The sequence below is a fragment of the Callospermophilus lateralis genome, chromosome 15 (assembly GCF_048772815.1).
Source record: "Callospermophilus lateralis isolate mCalLat2 chromosome 15, mCalLat2.hap1, whole genome shotgun sequence".
Taxonomy (NCBI): domain Eukaryota; kingdom Metazoa; phylum Chordata; class Mammalia; order Rodentia; family Sciuridae; genus Callospermophilus; species Callospermophilus lateralis.
In genome coordinates, this window is record NC_135319.1 from 35,425,671 (window position 1) to 35,448,476 (window position 22,806).

Genomic DNA, 22,806 nt, shown 5'->3' on the forward strand with positions numbered 1-22,806 from the left:
CACAAAAGTCTTCTAAACAAAATAGCCCCCACCCTGGCTCCAGGCTGTGGACCGTGTCAGATTCATGGAACGTGGCATCACGCTCCAGTCAGAGGAGCAAGAGGTCAGGATCCACAAAACAGGCCGGATGAAATCACCAGCCCCGAGAGCGGGGAGGTGGAGAGAGCAGAGCCCTCCCTGCCAGTCTGGCAGCTCCAGCAAAGTGCTCAGAGCTCATCCCACACACTCGGTGCTAGTCACTGCCGAGTGTTTACATGAGTAATGGAGCTGCCGGGGGAGGGGAGTTGTAAGCAGAGACCAAGCCTCGCGGGGAGCATTCACAGGGAGGCTGACACACACGGAGTAGAGACTTCAGGGATGTGGCCGGGGAGCAGTCACATGCTGTAGCTTTCATGAACACAGACATCAATCAGGCAGATGTTTGTCGACTGGAATGGGTAATCTCTACTTTCTCTTTGCTTGATTTTGTTTGGGAGCTTGTTTACCTTTGATAATTCCGGGCTGGCTTTCTGGGATGGACTTTCAGACCAATGGTTTGAGGAATGAGATGAGAGCGGGACTGGGAAAGGGGACCTGAGCCCCGAAACCACTTTTGGAACTTTTTGTTTTTGTTTTGTTTTTCTCTCTTGATTGACAAGGCAGCTAGCTCTCTCTCTGCCTTGCTGAGCTTCACAGCAAAAACTGATAACCGCAGCAGAAAAATGAAATTAAAGGGATTAATCGTGTCTGTAAAATGAGTACAATGTAAAATATCCTAAAACCACGGGTTAAACTGCTTATCATAAGTGAGATTTAACAACAGTGAAGAGGGTTTCGCGTTGTTCAGATTGGACATTGTCATAATCATCTCTGGAAGTAATAGAAAGTGTGGGGTACCTTGAAAGGTCTGAAAGAAGTTGCCGGGATTGAATTCATGAGTTTGGAATTGTTCAAGGGCAGTTTGGTTAGTTGGTTGGTTTTAATTTTGCTGGACTTGAGTGACTGATGAAATCAAATGTGAAAGCTGCTGCCGGACCGTCATAGCACTCCATAAACAGCAGCCTCCCCCCCGCCCTGCTACTTTTTGTACAGATCTTAAAAGGGACCAAGCTCAACATCAAGGATGAAATAGAACTGATTTATATCTTGTCTATGGCTTTTAAATAGTTTAACCCCAGTGGAATCAAGTTAACCCCAGCATAATCTTTGGGATTTATTTTAAATAACCCTCTAGATCTTCATAAAAAAAATGTATTGAGAAAGGAAAGAGAACATGCTGTTTTAAATGTATCTCCCAGATTTATTGAGATTTGAAACATGCTGGTCATGATGTTATTAGTAAATACACATAAAAATACTTTCCAGTTTGTTATTGTAAAAAGACTCCATAGCTTGTGCTCTCTCCTTCTCTCTCTCTCTCTCTCTCTCTCTCTCTCTCTCTCTCTCTCCCCTTACTCTGTATGATAATTTGAGAAAATGTTCATGTCTCCAAACACTTTCGAAGAGAGATGTTTTCAAGTGTTAGATTACTATGATACATAATGTGCTGGCATTATCACTTAGGTTTCGGAAAACAAGACACAAAACCAAATACACAGAATGATCTTGAAGCCCAGATCAGGGTTATCTTTCAGCCTCAAATGCTTCTTTTCTAACCGTGGGGAAGGGCATTCTTCTTATCATCATCCTTTAGTCTTCATTTTATTTATTTTAATTAGACATAGTCAAGTATAATCACTTAGCTTTGGGAAATGTACAGAGGGGGATAGTCTACCCAACTGCAGCCCTCCAGAGACAGAAGTATCTAATGAGAGTTGGCTGCCACCGATATGTACATTTCTCTGAACAATTAGAGGATATCACTGCCATAAGATTGTCTTTACTGAGGAAAGCCATGCCAATGAAAATGTATATCAATTATTCTCCATTTGTTTTCAGCGCCAAATCTTAAAGGCAGACCACGCAAAAAGAAACCGTGCCCACAAAGAAGAGATTCATTCAGTGGAGCTAAGGATTCCAACAATAATTCCGATGGTAAAGCTGTTGCCAAGGTATGATCATTCACTCCGTGGTATTCACTTTGATGCATTTTTTCATTTTTCTCTTCATCTTTCTGCTCTTGTGCCTTGGTGGCAGTTTTCAATTCAGAATCGGACTTTGGTGTTCAGAGCTTTTGAAAGCACTGTGCATGTCTGTTCCTGCCACCTCCCTTCCCTGGTGTCTGGGGGTGGTGGGAGGCAGGCATTTTGATTTGTCAACAGAAAGGCTTCCCACCTCCCAGTTTGGCCTGTTGGATAAAGGACAGATGATTAAGCACCCACGTCACTGAGGCTGAGATTTCATAGTAGGTGACACAATGACATAGTTTACTCTGCTCGAATCAAAAATAGACCAGCTGAACCATCCTCTTTCTGAAAGTGTTCATCTAAATATGTTTCAGAGATTAGCAGAGGATGAAATTAGAAATGGCTAGAATTAATCTTTTTAGTTATGTACTTTTCAAAGTCACCTCTAAGTCACATTAGAATAAAATTAAAGATACACAGTAAAATATTTATATATATATACATATTCTCATATATCTACTTCTACGTTTTTAAAAATCTCTGTTAACGAAAAAAGTCTCAATTCCAGGCCCCCTGTGGCCCAGACCATTTTGTGTAAGCATTAATTAGAATCTTTATAGTGTGCACCCATAGTATTTAGCACCATGAAAGGTGAAAAGTCACGTCATATTTTTAGACTTATCTTTTTGACTTTTGTGGGATTGGGTCAGATTTCCATGTTCCGGTCATTGGTTTGTGTGTGGGTGTTTTTTATGAACCAAAGACAGCAATAATCCATTTGCGACCTGAATTGAATACCAGATTTGAACTGACAGTACATTTCCAGATGCAAGAACTAAACTTTTGAAAATGGGAGCATTTGGATTATTGGTGAATCTGGAAGAATTTGCTGTAGGAAAAAAAATGAATTCTGTGTTGACATTCTACTATTTATCTCTCATGTACTCCACCCCTTTCTGGGTGTAATGAAGTAAGTCCTAGACATTCACATTCAATAAATCTTATCTTCGCATATGATTGTTTTTGTCAAGAAGTTCTGAAGACTTCTTGGGTAGGATTTCTTCATGCTTTTATGATTCTAAAGGGTTAAAAAGAGCCCAATAAGTAGAAACGTTTCGTTTCCAATTGACCTTCTGTTAGTGAGTGCACAAGGATACCACAAAGGACATTTTCTTGTGAGCTGGACAGGGCCCTAGAGCTCCCTACCTAGGGCTTTGGTTCTCATGGTCTTGAAGGATATCAGCGGGAATAGTTTATCCTTGTGATATGAACATGATGTAGTTTGCAAGTTCCTGCAGATTCTGCATAGTGGAGCAAGAAGGGTTTAGATCTGTCACATTCAGCAGAGTGGGTACTGCCCATGCCTCGTGTTGGTGCCGGTCCACGCCTGAAGAGTGACATCATGTGTTTACTCCAGCATATATTGTGCCTGAGTCTAGCAGGATGAAGCTACTTCCCTAGTCCTTTGGAGTTACTATCAAGTTTGCCTCTGGGGATTTTCTAAAACTCATACAATTGATCTGAAAGAACACTGCTTCCAAAGTTCCTCTCTACAGAAGGCAGCTGGGATTCACATGCAGGCTCACAAAACTGAGGAAGACAGGAGCCTGCTGTCCACTGACTTATTCTCATTAGGAGGCATGGAAGTCAAGCCTGAGTTTTCTAAGTGACCCCTTCAGCCCACCTTGTACCAGTGTTGCCATTCAGAATTTTTACAAGGGACACATAACCCATCTGTTGTTCATGTGCTGGGTGAATATCATGCAGCAGTCAGCTCCTGGGGATTGGTCAAATGGCTTGGCTCCTTTTGGAGTCTTGGATTAGAGTCCTGCCTTGGTCATTTCCAGTGGGTCTGCAAAACCACTTCAATTCGCTGAGGAAGATTGATTGATAGGTATGAAGTGTGGTGAGCTCGTCTGTTAGTACCTGTCTAAAAAACCCTACAGAGTGAACAAGCCACATCTGGGACCAGGACAGCTATTAAAATGGCACTTGTTTCTTAAAGTGGTCTTTTCCCATGAAATGCTATAGTAGAGAATATAAGCTGTGACCATCTCTTCATTTGCTGAACTGGAAGGAATATGTTAGGCGACCATGAGCTGTTTGACTTTAAGGGCTGTGTGACTCTTCTTTATTTTTATTTTTTAAAAGTGCCTCAAACAGACCTTTTCTAACTATGGATAAGTACCAGCTTCCTGCAGCTCCACACAGCAAAGCTCCTAGAGTGGGACCCTCTGGGTTTGTGTTCATGCCTGGTAATTTGCCTGTCACTATCAAAAGGTTGCAGTCTCTTCAAGGAGTACATGATGGCAGCTTTGCAAGACCCTGTTTTCCCAGGGAGAGAGAATTTTATGACTTCTCAAAGACAGCAAAAGTCACATGGGGAGAGAGCTACCAGTTCTCTGAAGACATTGCAGTTTAAATCCTGTCTTTTTTCTGGGATCATTTTAAAGCAGCAGATCTGCAGCCCTGTCTTGTTCATAGAGCAGTCTGCTCTGGATAAAACTTGGCCTAAGTTGCTAATGAAAGATCTATATTGATAGAAGGCAAATATCTCCCTATACCTTTCAAGCATTTTCCAAAGACCAGAAGTGTGTAACATGTGGTTTATATTCAAAAGGGAACACAGAGAAGGACACTATGGTGTGCAATATTTACTTTTATTTAAATCACAAACATACTCTAATATTTCACAAATGCAATACTTCCGTTATTTTCAATACTTTTCAAGTCATTTGCATCTCAGAACTATCCCCAGGGATTATCCTTGCTTCACCAAGGAATAAACTGAGAGTCACCCGGCAAATCAGTGGCCAAACCAAGATTAGAACTCTAGCTTGTTTATTACTAGTTCAGCATATCTTGCTGCCCCAGTTAAAGACTAGATTAGTTATAACTCAATCCCGTGGAAGGATGTGGTTAATATCAAATAGGTGGTGGTTCATTGAAAACATTAAATGTTGATTCTCTAATTAGTACTTCCTCAATCACTTTGGAAACCCCAGAGCGCTTAGTGAACGCAACAGGTGTACAGTGTTCAGGTCAGGAAAAACAAATCTAGTAATTAACTGTCACTATCAAAAGGCTGGGCTTTCTCAAGGTCAAAATGAAGACTAGCTCATGTTTCCATTCCACCTGCACTGCAATAATTCAGTAGATTAAAATACTGAGAATGTGTTGGATAAATGTAGAAAAAAAAGTGTAGAAAAGAACTTGGTCCTACCCAGAAATAGAATAATACCTTAAATTTATATAAACTAAAAAAATAAATAAATAAAAATAAAAAGTATCGAGCTAGTGGCAGCCGGGAAGCCACTGTTTGCTTGTTTGCTTCTTGCTGATAGCTGGTCTCCTTGGGTGCAGCATGCTGGGGCACCCACTGAGATCAGGATGCAGTTCACCAGGCAGCACCCCTGGCTTCACTGGGAGCCTGTGCTGTTGAAGCAAGGGGTGGGAATTATTTTGGACCTGGTTACTGCACCCTGGTGGGTTTTCCTTCTGTTCCTGGGTGTTTCTACAGAGGTGAGGCACAGCGTTAAACAGCTCTCTAGACATTGAAGAGCAAACTTCATAGTCCCTAAGCAGTGGTGCTTCTGACCTAATAATTGAGATAATCTGTTTGTTACCCCTGCAGATTTAAGCCTCAGCCTGTTTTACCCACAGTCCTTGGTTCTACTCTTGCTATACCAGACTCGAGTTTGGAGCTCTCTCTATACCAGAGCTCTAATCCCACTCATCCCACACCAGCCATTTGACAAGACCCATGACCATTCTCAGTCTCAGTTTTCTCCACTGTAAAATGGAGCTAGATATCTCCTTTTTTCAATTCTTATGGACATGAGGGTAGGCTCTCTGAAGCCATAGCCTTGTATCTAGCTCATCGTGGGTTCTCAGTTGATGTAGGGTTTCCTTCTCTTGGCTTTATGTACAGCAGAAGGAATGAAGCTCTTTTATGATTTGAAAATCACCTAGTCTTGTATTTTATGTCTCACTTGAAAAATCGCATTTCTAAGTGGTAAGTTTTGTAATGCCTAGTAATAAGATTTACATTTTTTGTTAAAAGTTCATTTTGACTGCAGATTTTAACATTTTTATTAAGAGTGTCAGTAAAGCATAGTGTATTAAAACCACAAACCCTAGAGTTCGACCCTAAAGGCAGAGTTCAGTTCCAAACTTACCACTTGTGAATTTGTGCATATTCATATAAACTTGTACATGTTTACATGTTACTCATTCTATCTGTACCTCAGTTTCTACTTTCGTAATTTGAGAATAAGAACCTACCTCACCAGTGGCTGTGAGCATGAAATGAAATAATTAACATCTAAACACCTCTTACGATAGACCCTGGCCACCTAATAAACACTCCAAAAGGGCTGAAAGGCAATATAGATTAAAACTAGAGTGATTTTATGAGCCATCAAATAATAAATTTCATCAGAACTTTGTACCCAACAACCTAGAATTTGGCAGTGAAAGATGATGACGGCATAAAGTTTCACAGGATGTTTGCCTTCATATAATACCACAAAGTACCAAAGTATGAGAAGATTGTAAGTAAAACTTCTACATGGAAAAAAAAAAAAAAAACTGTTTTAATCTCATTTCCACCGCCCCTTAAAAATGAAAACCTTATCTAGAGGCCCCGCTGAAAGAGTTGCGCATGAAGTTTTATTTTTCCAGGACCAGTCTAACAACATCAAACTAATGTGTTCACTTGAGAGAACAAGCAATAAAGAAAACCCTCGCAGAAGATGCTCCCCTTTAATACATAAGCTTGGTCTTTTATGTTCTTAGTGCTTGGAAGGAGAATCTGCAGGGAAAGAAAAAGGGTTCAGAAATCTGAAATGGAGAACACTGTAGAATCTGTGGGGCATTTTTATTCATAACATTTCCTCAGCACTTGCCCTCTTCCTGCCCGATGTTAGATATGGAGATGTAAAGAATATTGGAATGTACACATTCCCCATGGGCGCACTTGAACTCCAAATCTGACCCTTTGTACTTCCCCCTTTTACAATTAAAATAGCTCAGCAACTTAGCGTTATATTTAACAACCATCAAAGGCCTCTTGTAGAACATGGCAGCTAGGAGGGAACATTAGGTTAGCAGCTCCACAGGCCGAGCTCCATATCTGCCTGTAGTGTGGAAGGAAGAACATCTGGAGTGCTTACCGCCATTTATTTCTTAATCATGGAGCTTTTCACTCACTCTTCTTGAGTTTTTAGCTGACCTCGACTCTGTCTTTTGTGGCAAGTGAACATCTTCTATTATAGTCTCAGAGCCGACTGAAAAGCAAGAAGTCCTCATTAAAGAGTAGGGTCTTTTGTTTCCTACTGAGGGTGTATTCAGGCGTCACCCTTAGGTGACAGACAGAAGAGACCTGGCTGGCTTTCTTGTTACCAGTATGGGCTGGCATTGGCTTGTTTTTCCAGGTTGCTGGCAGGAATAGCAACAAGATAAGTTTACCAAACTTGTCATTCATTTTGATACAAAGTATAACAAACTGGGACAACTTATTTAAAAAGCAAAGTTTGTTCAAGGACACTGATAATACCGCTTAGGGGGAAAAAAAGATGTGTCAAGAAGCAGACAAAAAGGTTCATACAAACACTATTTCTGGCTTCAGCATACTTGTAAAGAGTCTAAAAGAAACTGGTGTAGTTAGGCAGACTACAGGCCACTGGCCACCTGTTTCTGTCAGTAAAGTTTTATTGGAGCATAGCCACACCCGATCATCTACATGTTGCTCTTAGCCTAGAACAGAGTAATTCCAACAGAGACCACAGGGCCCCAAACTCTAGGATATTTAACATGTGGCCCTTTACAAATTGACCATCCCCTGATCCTAGGATAGTTCACATGTGATGATACTTCTAACAAGCCATTTCAGGGCAAGGGTAATTTACTGGTTCGTCCTTCCCACTCAGGGCAGTGTCACCAGCCATGTCTTTGTAAACCCTCAAGTGCTGTGCCTGATTTGATGTGGTGTATTTTCTGTTTTCCAGGTAAAATGTGAGGCCAGGTCAGCCTTGACCAAGCCGAAGAATAACCATAATAATTGTAAAAAAGTCTCCAATGAAGAAAAACCAAAGCTGGCCATTGGTGAAGAGTGCAGGGCAGATGAACAGGCCTTCTTGGTGGCACTTTATAAGTACATGAAAGAAAGGAAAACGCCAATAGAACGAATACCCTATTTAGGTTTTAAACAGAGTAAGTATATTGGTTTTCATTTCTGAAACATCAAAATTGCTCAAATTCTTTGAAATGGGGAAAAAGAAGTTCTGTTTTTTTGGTTTTTGGGTTTTTTTTTTTTTCTTCTTCTTTACTTGGAATTATGTTGAAATCCAAATCTGGGGATGGTGTTCTCTGTTTATACTAAATCTCCAAATTGTCCCAGCCAAGAATTTTTTTCCCTGCCTCTTTCCGCTACATTGTTCCCTTCTGGGACAGTTGCAGTGAGATATTTATAGGTTTGAATCCACTGATTATGACTGGAAATAGACATGTTGAAAGTTTTCTCATTTTCTGTTTTGTCAATCTTGAGTGCCTGTAACGCCTTTCTTGTGAGATAATAATATGACGTAGCCTTATCAGGCCAGATGTTGCCTGTGAAAAAGACAGCATTTGAAAAGAAGACATTTAAAGATGGACAAAACAACCACAAAGAGAAAACACATTTCCTATGCCCCCAGTTTGTTAAAAGATAATAAAAATAGGACTTCAGGGGAGACAAGAAATATATAGATTTGAACAGAGGTCCCAGTTTTGAATAACTTCGAGATGTACATCTAAGCATTGTTGTGTACAAATAGACCAGGGAACTCAGAGCCTAGCAAAATTCCATATCAAAAGAGAAGAAATCCTGGTGTTGCCCTGAGTTCACCACTGACTATATATTTTGCCTCTGTCTGGATTTAGTGGTGCACAAAGCAATGAGCCTCTGGCTTGAAATAGTATTTTCTCTAAACGCATCTTCCTAGATTAAAACCATGTGTCATTTTGATGAAGAATGTCAAACCTGTATGTTTTACATAACAATTTACATACCTAATAGCAATTGGCACTGATTGCAAGAGAACACTCACAGCCATTATAAACTTATATAACTACGAATGATTACAATGTTTGTCTGAAAACTGGTTGCTTGAAATAGAAGTAAAATTAATGTACTATGAACAGCTTTGTTGCATTATGCATTGGTTCAGATTAAATCAAGGCCGAGGCAGGGCTCTTGATAGCTTTGAAATAGTGCAAGGTTCAATGAGGCTTTGCGAACACGTTGTGTCAAAGAGCCTTTTTTTTTTTTTAAATTTTCATTTTATTCATTTCCCTTACCACAGAATAACTAGAAGTTCAATTTTTTCCCTCTTATAAATAAAAGAATCAAATCTGTAGCAGTCACATTCCATGGTATTTGCTACAAATGAAACAAGGTTGCTGGCAGTTGGGCATAATTGTTTAACAGTACAAATGTATACAAATCCTACAAAGAGAATCTGGAAAAAAAAAACATATTAGCAACATCACACAGGCAAATTAGGGGATTAAGTGAGCTCATGACTCAGTTGTTCTGTGAATGAACATCTTCCTTCCCTTTGACCTATGGTAAGGTGGTTGCCTCCCACATGAATAACTTGTTTTCTTTGTCATTTATTGCAAGGGACCACTACTTATGAAATACATGTGGTCTGAGCCTTTAATATAGTGTTGCCATCAGACAGTCTTAATATTAGGAAGGTAATCATATATTAAAGTGGCTGTAATTTATTGATCCCAGAAAGGTCTTATCTGAGGGAAGCATTACTTATTACTGTTTAGTCAATGGCTTTTTTCTAAAGGCTAAGCAAGACCAACCCCAATTTTGAAATCCTGGCACATTTTTCCCAAGGTCACTCTAATTCAGCTTTTTTTCTGATGGCAACAGAACTAAAATTGTGTTGTTCTTTATCCTGAAACCAGAACCTCTCTGTAGTTTTTTGACTGTTTCTTAAGAAATATTTTAAGTGGTATAATAGATTCTGTTGTTGAATGCCCTTTGGCAAAATATTTCCTAAGAATTTAGCTCTCTGGGGTACATTAGTATTTCTTTTTTTTTTTCTCTTTCTCATTGAAAAACAAAACAAAATGTTTTAATTGACATTTCTTGGAATTATGTTAATGCAATGCTTATCTAAATACTTATTGTCCCTCTAACAGTTAACCTTTGGACTATGTTTCAAGCTGCTCAAAAACTGGGAGGATATGAAACAGTAAGTGTTTAAGCAACTTAAATGAAATAATTTTGCAATCTAACTTTCCCCCTCTCTTTGGCCAAAATGGAGAAAATGCAAAAGCAAACCATCATTGACTGCCTTTTCAAATGGCTCTACACTTTTGGGGGTTTATTGGGCTGCTTTTGGAAACAGTCCCAATTAGTTCCAGGTTTGGCAAAATTGTAAACTTGTCGTAAAAACTACAAGTGGAAAACATATGTAACTCTCCCCTGTCAGGGAAATTAGTTGGGTCTGTAATTTTTTCCCATGTTGAGAAAGGGCTATTATTGTACAACAAGCCAAGATTGCATAAAAGAAATTTCCCTTGGCAACATACCTGACATCTGTTCATGTCTAATATGGGAAATGTATTAAAGGCTTTCAAAAGTAATCAGGATTGGCCATTAAGGAATAGAATGCAGCAGAATCTCCTTTCGTTCTAGGGCAAAGAAGCTTTATTAGACAAGGGTCAGTGCTGCATAAACAGGAAGTTATCAAACTTATTCAGAACAGGCTCTGACACTCTTTATCAGCTAATTCCAACTGACAGGAATGGGTTATTTTTAGCCCACGGGAAAATTTGATGGCCACGGATTTTTACAGCATGTATTCTGAACCAATAAAATGTTAGAGCAACAAACCAAGATTAAGATCTTGAAATAAGAAAAAAGAGCTGCATTAATATAGCACACAGAGATGACATCTGTAATAAAATCAATTGACATAGGAAGATGTCGTCACTGGAAATATTTTCTCCTCCACACAATGATCAGATTAAGTTGTGCCGTTTCTTCTGCAATTGAGTAAGAAATTATTTTTTCTTTCCTTAAGAAGTAATCTGGAATATCTCTGTACCATAGTAAAATGACAGTAAGAGACAGAGTCAAGAAAATGAAATTTATTTTAGCCCAAACACAACAACCAGTGTTTCTTGCCAGATAAAGCATATTGTTCCATAAACTAATATCATGTTTTGATGTTAGAGGCTTGGGATGGGAAAAGATGGCAAACATTATGTGATTCAGATAACCTGGTATTTACTATAGAGATATCTGCTATGAATGCTGACTAGAAATTCTTTGATATGATTATATGTATATATAAAATATTTATTTGATATATGGGGTATATGTGTGGTTTATAAGGAAATACAATACTCACATGAACTATATATAAAATGTGGATTTCATACACTTGAATTTACTTGAAATATTTATTTTACCAAGTACCCTGTGTAAAAATAAATACAATAATTTTCACTTGATTGAGTCTGTTGATAGGACCAGAATATAGATTCCTGGTCACTGTAGCTCATAGTTTTCCAAAATCTTAATTATAGCTTTCATCCATGTGAAAATGATGATAACTTAGTAGTCAACCTCACAGCCTAGACTTTTAAGTCTAAATCTAAATATTAAGAATAAGAGAACACATTTTTATGAACTGTGATTGCACATAGTTACATGATATTGCACAACATTATGAAATGTCTTTAAAAAGAAACCTCAGGAACTTTTTGTTATTCACTGATAGGAAGAGTGCCAGCACATTTCACAGAATCAGTTTTTCCTGCTTTTGTATCTTCTGTATCTTTACAAAGATATTTTTTTTCCCCCCATGAGACAGCAAGTTGGTGTAAAATGTACAGAAGAAACTTCTGATAAGTTTCAGGGCATTTGTGGAATCTTTCAACAAATAATATTTATTCTTTCGTTGAATGAATGAATGACTTTAGGATCAGCAGAGCACTTGATCACATATTTACAGAATACTTGGTGTGTACAAGGCTTGATTTAGACACTGTGGGAAAAGCAAAATATCTAGGCCTATGGTTCTTGTCCTTAAGTTACCATTCATAAGAAACAGTAAATAAAAGAAGAGGTGGAAAAAGATCAGTGCTCTGTAGAGGTAAAGCAGTTCCCCTGTGGGGCTGGGGAAGGAAGGCTTGATGGCTCTGATGACATTTGAGCAGATTGGTGGTGGTGGAGGGGGGATGAAAGAGATTTAGAGATAAATGGTCCTGGCTTTCCAGAAAGTGAGAATGAATTAAATGATGGTGGCAATGGCAACCCCTAGAGTTACTCAGGGGACTGTGGAAAGTGGGGAGCATAGAAGGTTGCCACCTCCCATCTCTGGTGATAAGAGTAGCTCTTCTCTCTGTGGGCGGCAGGGGGTGGGGAGCTCACTTTCACAAGTGGAAATTTATGCTGCTTTTAGTCTGATAAAGGAAGGGCAGAGAGGTCTTCTTGCATCTATTGATTCTCAGTTGCCTTCATCTTAGATGATCCTTATGCCAATTTGCATATTGGGGGATGACATAGTCTGATCCCCTTGATTGAGGTGGGAGAAGATAGAAGTCCAGATTATAGATTGGTATCTTCCCTCTAGCTGGTTATAAACAGTTTTGTTTGTTGGTTTGGTACTGAGCCACATCCACAGCCCCTTTTTAATTTTATATCTTGAGACAGGGTCTCAATAAGTTGCCCAGGGTCTCACTAAATTGCTGGGGCTGTCTTCGAACCTGTGATCCTCCTGCCTCAGCCTCCTGAGCCTCTGGGATTACAGGCAAGCACTGCCATGCCCAGCAATGAACAAAATTTTTAAAGAAATTCCTCCCTATTTCCTTTCCAGTTTCCTTACTTCATTGATGCTTTAAGCTACCTATTAGCCCTATAGGCATGTAAATTCAACACTGCCATCCTACATCTAAGCTTCCATAACTTCTATGTATAGAATATAGTTTTCTCTTGGCATTTTTTGTTTGGTTGGTTGGTTTTTGTTTTGTTTATTTGTTTTGTTATTGCAGATTGAACCCAGAAGTGCTTAACCACTGAGCCACATCTGCTGCCCTTTTTACTTTCTTTTTCATTTTTATTTAATTTATTTATTTATTTATTTATTGACCAGGGTCTCTCTAAGTTGCTTAGGGCCTTGCTAAGTTGATGATGCCGTCTTTGAACTTGAGATCCTCCTGCCTCAGCCTCCCAACCCACCAGGATTACAGACATCTTGGCATATTTTTTTTTAATATTTTATGTTGTATGTGGACACAATAACTTTATTTTGTTTACTTAGTTTTTTTATGTGATGCTGGGGATCAAACCCAGTGCCTCACGCATGCTAGGCAAGAACTGTACCACTGAGCCACAACCAACCTATTGGCATGTTTTTACTAGTAAAAATCTGAGAAAACTTAATTTTGAAGGTCAGTCTAGGAAATGTACAAAAATATACAGAGTCTGAGAATCTTCCACAGCACCTAGCTTCAAAATGGGACCCCAATCTAAGCTAAATATCAAAGATTAGACATTTGACTTTATACATGTAAACGCGCTAGAATATTAACATTTCCACAGCTCAGGAGCAGCACCAAGTTTCAGATGAGTATTTTTCCATTCTGTAAAGTGGTGGTCAAAGTTCAACTTAGAGCCATTGCACTCTGAATAAGGGAAGGTGTAGCACTCTCATGTTATGTATCTTTCTTGAATTGACAATTGTGCAAAAAAGGCTTCTTGCTCTGTTCTAGTTCATATCCTCATTTTACAAATGAGGATACTGGGGCACAGGAAGATGAAATGAATTTTTATGCATGGTGTCATCGAGTCATTCTTCAGTCTCTGACTTGCTGATAATTTTGAGCACAATGGTCTCAACCTCCATAGTATCGCTGAGAGGAAAGACATTCATAAATGACCATTCCTTGTGCCTTCCATTCCTAGCAATTCCTTATGTATCTAAAATGTTTTCTACATGTTTGGGGCCATGTCTTGGAAAGAGGGTCTAATAACTTGCTTTTGTTAACACCATCTTTCAGTCCATTCAAACTTGAGCTTTACCAGATGGATGAGTTACTAGCTGAGATGTTTTTTTGGTCTGATTCTTGGGGAAAGCATATGAATTTAGGAGATGGGTCAAGAAATCTTGATAATGTAAATATTCAGTAATAATCACAAAGTGCAAGTTTAAAATTTGTAGATGTATTACTTCTGCTGTTAACTTGTGATTGGATAAAGACATCTTTCTGGAATTCCTTCTGGTTATAAAAAGAGGCCATCTTAATTGGCTTGTTTTTGTTTGTGGTTATAAACTATTCCAAACCTTCTGGTTTGAATTGTGGATTATGGATTATTTCATTTCAGTCCTTCACAACCCTCAAATTGAATTAAAAAAAAAAAAAGAGGAGCAGAAGTTTTATTTTAAGCCTTTATGGCATTTGACTAATGACTATATACAATCCCCTAGCCTCCTCTGCTTTTGCTGGAAATGTATAAAGTGTCACTTCATTTTTAGGTTTAGAGATCAGAAATGCATTGAACAGATTTGATTTTCTAAAAAACAATATTCTGGCATTTTGATTGGTTGGCAGTGAGGATTCTTCCTCTGCAGTCATCTATTCACCTTTTCCTCCCAAACATTAGAGAATGGATCACCTACAATTGAAGAGGCAGAACTGGCGAGCTACAGAAACCTTCACCTCAGTGTCTGGGGAAGCAGTTAATGCTGGAAGAGTAGCTTGGGATATTACCAGGATACAGCATATGGAGAGTGGTTTGCTAAAGCAATTTCCATTTTGCTAACCATTTGATGGCAAGCCAGACACAATATTTGGAGCGAAGATAGAGTAGGGAAATGGGTATTGAAGAAATCTTACCCTGGAGGCAGGGGGTGACACTTGGTGGTACCTTCTTAGAGTGTTGGTGAACAGCCTCTTCTCTTCCCACCAGTGAGACAGGACCATGATTTTTCATCTGGAAGAAGTCACTTGTCTTCTTGCTGGAAGAATTAGGCTTTGACATCAAATTCTGGCTTTGACATCATTTTCAAGACATCCTCTGAATCTAACCTTAGTTTTCTGGACAGACAAAGCCTCTGGCTTAATTCAGAGTTCTTGAGGCCAAAGATGATGTCATGTAGTTTTGAAAGGCTCCAGTTCCTGGAGTACTACCAGGAAAAAAAGTCATCTTCCTTGAATTCAGTTTGCTCTCAAGGTGTCCTGAGAAAGAGACTGTTTCTCAGAGCAGCCTGGGCAACACTGTGTGCAAGCTCCTTTGACTTCATATTTCCTATGCATTCTCAAGCCATTGGAAGAACTAGAGTCCAAATGATTTCTGATTGCTGTTTCCTCACCAGGCCACAAAAATATCAGCATTATTTCCTTCCTAAATCTTCAAAGAGAGAAATCAAGGCTCCAAGAGTCTTGGGTTAACATAGTAGTTATCTAAAATTTTTTTTTTAAGTGACAGAATATTTTCATCAAATAAAATTGTGGAAGAAACAGCTTCTTCCCATTCATTAGACCTGCTCTTGACCAGGATCAGCAGTGTGGAGAGTTAGTTTCAGGCCACCTTTAAAACACCACCTGGGTTCTAAAGACTAGTATGAAAACCACTACATTTATAAGCAGTGAAAATTTTATGAACATAAGAGTCATGGAGTGCTTTTCATAGAGTTCCCTAGATCCTGCCTACACTAGGGAAAGAAGTAACTTTCAAGTGTCTTCAAAGTGAGATTAGAGTCACGTGAACCCAGATTGGTTTATTTTACCTGGGCGTGGTCTGCTCAGTTTTTCATCCTGCTTGTGGTTAATTGTGTGGAATTATGCTTCTTGCTAAATTATGAACTCTTGAAAGCAGTAACATTCTTTTTTTTTTTTTTTTTTTTTTTTTGGTAGCAGGGATTGAATCCAGAGGCACTTAACCACTGAGCCACATCCCCAGCCCTTTTTTATATTTTATTTAGAGACAGGGTCTCACTTATTCCTTAGGGCCTTGCTGAGTTGCTGAGGCTGGCTTTGAACTTGCAATCCTGCTTCAGCTCTCCAAGCCTCTGGGATTATAGGTGTGTGCCACTGGACCTAGTGAAACATCCCTTTTTTCCATGGTCTCCTCACCCTCTACCTTCCATCCTCCTCCACATCTCTTTGTGATCTCTCTGTAACCCAACAGGGTCCCCTAAAATGGTAAGCAATGGTAGATGGTGATGTCATGAATCCCTGTCATCCAAGTGAAGACCTTGAAAGAGGGATGAGGGAAGCACAATCCAAGAGAAATAACTGGTTGGGTGAATTTGGGCATTTCCTTTTGGAAATAAAAAGCTAGGCATTCTCTTAAGAACTTAATATAATAAAAGATCAGATTGAAACATAAAATAACCAGGAGGCCTGAAGTTTGGTGAGAGACTTGATCAAACTAGCCTCGATCAGATTTCCCAGCTGGCTCAATTTGGGGGCTAGATAGCAGAGACAGACATTGGTTTTACCCCAGGTGGATTTTTAAAGCTAATGCACCCCCAGAGAAGACATTGGACAACAGAATAAAAACCCCAAGCAAATTCATAATTAGGCATAGCTAAAACGTGTTATGGTCGATGGAAGATTTATGGGAGGTTAAGGGATGGGTCAGGAGAGTCTCCTGCCCTTTCCCCTCTCCTTATTGGTTTTTGAGATCCCTGGTGGGTTCGGACAGTGGAAGGAGTTTAGACATTTCTTACTTTAGAGACCATGGTCATTGCTTGAATATAGAGTACACTGGGAGACACAAAAAGGAAAAAAAAAAAAAAGATCGGTGTGCTCAAGAGAACTGTGTGCTTAAAAAGCATTTAGCTGTTGGGAAGGGCACATTTTATGACTTTGCTGTGGAAAGAAAATATCTCAAAATGGTCTGATTCACGTAGGCTGTCCACTGGAATGCAGTGAGCAGAAAGACCACTTTCTCCAAGGTTTAGCCCTGTCTTCACTCCAGATGAAGCCTCCCTCATAAAAACTGTATTGAAACACCAGAACCTGTTAGCCAGGGGGCTAACATAGATTCCGAGCTGGCTCAACATGGCTTATTAACACACAGTGCCACTTCAAGCTGCCATGTTTTCAAACTTAGCGTGAGGTCTCCTTTTCTCCCTTTCAATAATTCATTATTTATTCTTAAAGCAGGCTTTTCATTTTTATGATAGCAAGAGTTTGTTAGGGTAATTCCTTGTCTAAATGGTATATTGTGGGAGGGAGACAAGGCCAGTGTGCACGCATTAAATGTCCCTATTAGGAGTGGGTTCTCTTGTTTGTCATCTTTTTCACGACCTGTGTTATTTTGTTTGTATATTCCTTAGTTTGTTTTGGGTATTCCCAACTAGAATGTAGTCGCCTCCAGTGTCGGATCTGTTTTTCATTATTGCACCCAACTACTAACATAAGACCTAAAAAATGGAAGATATTTGGTAAATTGTCGATGAATGAATGAATGGGCAAGTGGAAAGATTTTCATATAATTGGAACTTCTCTGGGTCTCAGTGATCATAATACAGACCCTCTTATCCTAACTGGAGACATAATTAGTCACAGTAGAAGGAACCATAGTTTGTCTTCATAGTTGACAGTGCACCTTTTGACTCTTGCTGACCTGTTAGCGGTATTTCCCCACAGAGGAAAACCAAAAGCTCTAAATGTTGGGAACCGATAGTGAAAGTTGTGTTTTCCATAGTCATCTGTTGCATTGTATGGAAAAGGCCCCAGAGTCCTGCGTTACCACATTACCACAAGAGTGGGCTGTTCATCAGGTCATTCTGGTGAGGCTTCTTTGATGTTTTAGAAATAAATTTAAGTCTTCTCTTGGGACTATGAGACAAGCAACCATAGGAGTCTGGATTTTGCCACTGTGCTGCTGTGTGTCCTTGGGCAAGTTATGCAAGCCCTGAGTCTCATCTTCTTTATCTGTGAAGGAGATTCCAATAACCTGTCTCATAGGCTAGGAGAAGATTAAATGATAGAAAGCAAGAATCTTTTACACCATATAAAGTTCTGTATACAAGAAATATAAGAATGAAGTGAAGGTTTCTTCTCAGGTGATTGCAGGGACACAGACACACCTAGGCTGCTCTCTGGCCCTGCTGTGCTTTCCTGGCCCTCATACCTCTTGTGAGGGATGGGATGTTGGAGGTGTATTTCAAGGGATCCCAGTATTCTAAGGGCTTTGAGGGATAGTGTAAACACCTGGGAGGAGATCATCTTCTTCCTTGATAGATGACCCTAGAATAGGTCAGCCCAAGATTGTATCATTGAAAGATTGGAGGGAGATTATAATTCAGTATATAATGATTTTCAAAATATGTATATTAGGTGTTTTAAAGGGGATTTGAAACCAATTAACTAAACCATAAATATGGAGGATTTTATTTTCAGTTGTCTGTGCTAATAGATGTCAGATAGGGTTCTATTTAATGAGAACAGTTGGAACAAATTGGGTTTGAGAATGCTTTTTGGGAAATTGAAGAATGCAAAACTAACCTTGTCTTTGAGATCCTGCTTGGATCTGTTGAGAAGAGATTATGGAAATAAAAGGGTTCTTTTTTATTTGAAATGGAAAAGGTATTATTTACCCTGTAACATCTCCCCATTCCTCTCCTTCAACTGCAATTACAGAGTCCCAGTTGCAAATTGAGATTCCTCCAGCCCCACTGCTGCCTTTTGCCCCTTGGTGAACTCTGCTGGTGCTGATAACTCCATGGGTATTTTTCAAAAAAAAAAAAAAAAAAAAAACTCCTGTCCTGATTGTACTAAATGCCACTGGCACCTTTGCATCTGTCCCCTACATAGTCCAGTAGCACAGTTTTCCTGTAATCCTGTTTTGAAATGTTCAACTAGGACCTCAAAACTTGCCCTGTCTTCCTAGTTTCAAGGAAACACTAGACTTGCTTGGATGTAGTAAGTGACGTGGTTTCCCCAAAATAATCATTTGCCAGATCTTGCATCTGTTATTTTGTTAAAATCTTAATTTATGTACAAAAGTAAAATTCAGAGAAAAAAAAGAAGACCACAGTGTGCAGTTCAGTGTATCAGTATATTTCAAGCTGTTTGTTTTATTCACCCAACTCAATAATACACATAGTGAGCATTCTAACTTTGGAATATGTTAGTTTACATAGGATTTGATCAATATCCCATACTCCTGACCTAAGTGAATAAAAATAAACAGCTTGTGACATATACAGTTTCAGATTTTGGTTTTGTTTTGGTGGTTAGAAGAGCTGGCATAAAAAATATAGCCTGAGATGACTGTAAATTCCTCAACCGATTTGATCATTTTATTTAATCTACGTAGTCATTTCATTTATATTTTAAAGTAGGTAGCATATCACATGGTTCAAAAATCAGAAGATACAAAAGCATGTTTAGTAAAAAAAAAAAATCCTTTCTTTTTTTAACCTGTGAACCTGGCCACCCGCCTTCACCAGCCTTAGGCAATCAGTATTAATTTTGATTCATTTAAGCTGATGAACTAAGATAAAGTTTAGTGGAAATGTGACTTTATTTTGATGATTTATCACAGGAGGGGAACAAACAACTACATGAATAGCCAGGGAGATGCCTTAGATGAAAATGCACGTGGGTGGCAAAAATATAGAGCCATTTTTATTGTAAAGTGAGATCTTGCTATAAAACCACAAGTCTCCCCATATATTCACTTGGACTTCTCTGTTTCTGGGTTTCCAGAACAGTCTGTTCTATTCTGACTGTTACATATGTATTGAAGCCTGGCACTGTGACTCGCCGATGGTGCTAGATTGAATTTCTCATTGCCATTTTTTCAGATAACAGCCCGCCGTCAGTGGAAACATATTTATGATGAATTAGGTGGTAATCCTGGGAGCACCAGCGCCGCCACTTGCACCCGCAGACATTATGAAAGGTAAGGAACCATTTCTTGGAAAGTCTTTGCGAAACTAAAAGTGTGTTCATTGGAAGAAGCTCTGGTCAAAGATAAGACAGAGGAAGTCTAAAGGACCTTTTAGGAAACAGTAAATATCCCTACGGCATTTTCTTTGCATCTTGCCCTTTGATTTTTAGAGAACGTGGCTTTCTCTGGAGTTAAAATGAGATATTCTTTTAGTTTGGTTTTATCCTGTGACCACCTGTCTGGCAATGCCTTCTTCTCCCTTTACAAGCATAGATTACTCAAGATGTTTCTGGGGGGTCATTTACCATGAAATATTTGCACTTCTGGAAAAAAAAATCTGCAATGTTACTATGATGTTGCTATGTAACTGAATTAACATTAAAAAGTAAGTGTTCTTAGGATAACTGCACTGGTCTCAGAGAAGGTCTGTTGTTTTTTTCCCATCTTAGCATTTTTTTTTTCTTCTATGGTTTTGCCTTTGACCCAAGAAATCTTCTTGCCAAATTCCATGCAGCTTAGTTTTCTAACAATTTCTGCCTGTTTCAGAAGGGTGGTGATAATGCAACCAGGAAGCAATGCAGGAGTTAGTAGCCTCCTGTAGGTTGTGTCTGCAAGAGTCTTTCCCCTTTGCGTTAGGACTGGGTTACCTACAATGTTGATGGCGGGTTTGCAAATTTGTGCATTATCCTGTTCTGTGCTTCAAGCTTCATTGATTTATTTTGTACCAATTTTCTTAAAATTGGCACTTCCCAGAAGAAGTGCATTGATGGAGTGAACAACCTGGTTTCAAATTCAGACCTTGGGAGATCAAGTAGAAGTGTGTGTGTGTGTGTGTGTGTGTGTGTGTGTGTGTGTGTGTGTTTTAATAGTGGCTATGCATGCAATCTAAATCTGAATAAACAGATCATTTCACTTGCTATTTTGAAAGATAAAGCAGCTACTAAATTTACTGGATGTTCTTCTTAGAGTTGGTTACAATTCCCACTTCAGTCCAGTTTGAATAGAATATCAGCGATATTCACTTTTGGATTATATATGGGCATTCTCAGGCGATGCCATTTAACACACCAGTTCTTAGTCATGTTTCCTTTAAGTTCAGTTGTACTTTCATCTGTACTGAATTTGTCCTAGAGCCTCTTTTAGTATGGCCATTCAACAAAAGTTAGAATGCTTTTGTAGGAATAATCGAAGTAAATTGAGTTGGGTTTAGTACCTCATGAAAATTTTCCACAAAGTATTCCCAAGAGCTTGCCTTGGCAATGTTAGAATCCAGAAGGATTTTAAAAAATTGACAGTAGACTTTAAAATGGCTGCTCTTCATAGTGTTGTTTTTCAATATAATGCATCGATTTTTAAAATATATTATTTCTCTCAGTATTTAATACAAAAGCCCTGCACATCCTCATTGTACATAAAAGGTACACCTCTAATGCACCATATCTCTTCAGGTGTCTGTTCTATAAATAACATCCAAGGATACTATAGTCTACTTGGTTTTGACTTGTGAATCAAAGTTTTAATTATATCATTTTTGTTAGAAATATTGTCTGTGCTTTCAAATATAGCTTCACTTCTGAGAGTGAATGTCCCTTTCCTTCATGTGCAAATGTCCCCAACACCTGAACCATTAAACTTAAAGGACCAAATTACAAATGAAACTAGAAAAAGCTGTAAGCTATCTCAGTGTAGTTGAAGAGTGCACACACTAATCCAATGAATTACAAAACATCACATGGTTGGAAAATTAGTACATAATGTTTGGGATAGAGAGAAGGATTGAATCCAATAGTGGTGTGTGTGTGTGTGTGTGTGTGTGTGTGTGTGTGTGTGTAATTCACTTGAGAAATTATGTCTAAAAATAACCCCAGTCTTAAATGAAATGTCAAGATATTTTCTTTTGAAGGTGATGCACTTTGATTCATGATTTACCTCTTCTTGAAGTAGCAGATTTCCCAAAACCTTCAATCAGTCAAATTAGAAAATTCTAGTAGACATACCACAAACTCTAACCCTTACCAAGCATTATCAGGGTTTTAAAAAAAATTCTTTTCATTATTCTTAGGGTCAGACTGGATAATTTATAAAGGTTTGTTTCCCACTGGATTAAAGTTTTTGAAGAGCCATGTTATTTTTCCAAATCTAGAATTTGTATGGTCAGTGTATCAGTCAGGGTGCAGGAAGAAAAATAGAAACCACTCTAGATTTTCAATAAGGAGAACTTACCATATGGAATTTCTTAAGCTGGTGTTGATGTGAAACACTGTTGGTATGGTGCTAATATGAAAAGCAAGCAAAAAAGAAAGAAAGGGGTCCCTGATCCCTTCCTCATGTATCCCAGAGCCCCCTATTTGCAGAACCATCACAGGAAGACAGCTGACAAAAGGGAGATGGCATTTAAAAGTTCCTCTCCAAATATAACCTAGTAGAGTACAGCACGGTGAACTTATAATTGAGAGACAATAATCCAATTTCCAAGTTGAAACCTCAACAGGGACAGCTCTGCACAGCTCTTCAGGCAATTAGCAAGCTCTTAGTGTTTTTTCTACATTTCTTTTGTGATCTTGTAATCAGATGCAAGGGGGGGGTACTATAAATAATTACTAATTAATAATAGCCAACCGCCAATATTTGAAGATCATTGATTTATTTTTCAAAAATTCAGACTGCATTTGCAGTACCATGCTCATTCTTGAACCAACCAACATCTTTAAGCAATCACCCATAATCCTACATGTTATGGTGGGGCTAAGAAGCTGGGGCATCTTCTATTTATTTTATTCTACCAGAGCAAGGCAGAGGAGACTCAGATCTGTACAGAGACAGATCAAAGAAATGACTATA

At 38.8% G+C, this 22,806-nt stretch overlaps 1 protein-coding gene across 2 annotated transcripts in view; it reads left to right on the forward strand.

Annotated features, from left to right (window-relative positions):
* Positions 1 to 22,806, forward strand: part of Arid5b (AT-rich interaction domain 5B) — a 175,883-nt gene that overhangs the window by 133,718 nt on the left and 19,359 nt on the right. Inside the window, exons 1-5 of one of the 2 annotated variants that reach the window (XM_076834530.1) lie at positions 210 to 437; positions 1,918 to 2,030; positions 8,054 to 8,258; positions 10,245 to 10,297; positions 19,880 to 19,977. In XM_076834530.1, the coding sequence (XP_076690645.1) occupies positions 434 to 437; positions 1,918 to 2,030; positions 8,054 to 8,258; positions 10,245 to 10,297; positions 19,880 to 19,977 (473 nt within the window). In that variant the 5' untranslated portion in view covers positions 210 to 433. Of the gene's footprint in view, positions 1 to 209; positions 438 to 1,917; positions 2,031 to 8,053; positions 8,259 to 10,244; positions 10,298 to 19,879; positions 19,978 to 22,806 lie in introns of those variants that run through there. The other variant, XM_076834529.1, reaches the window with a different exon arrangement.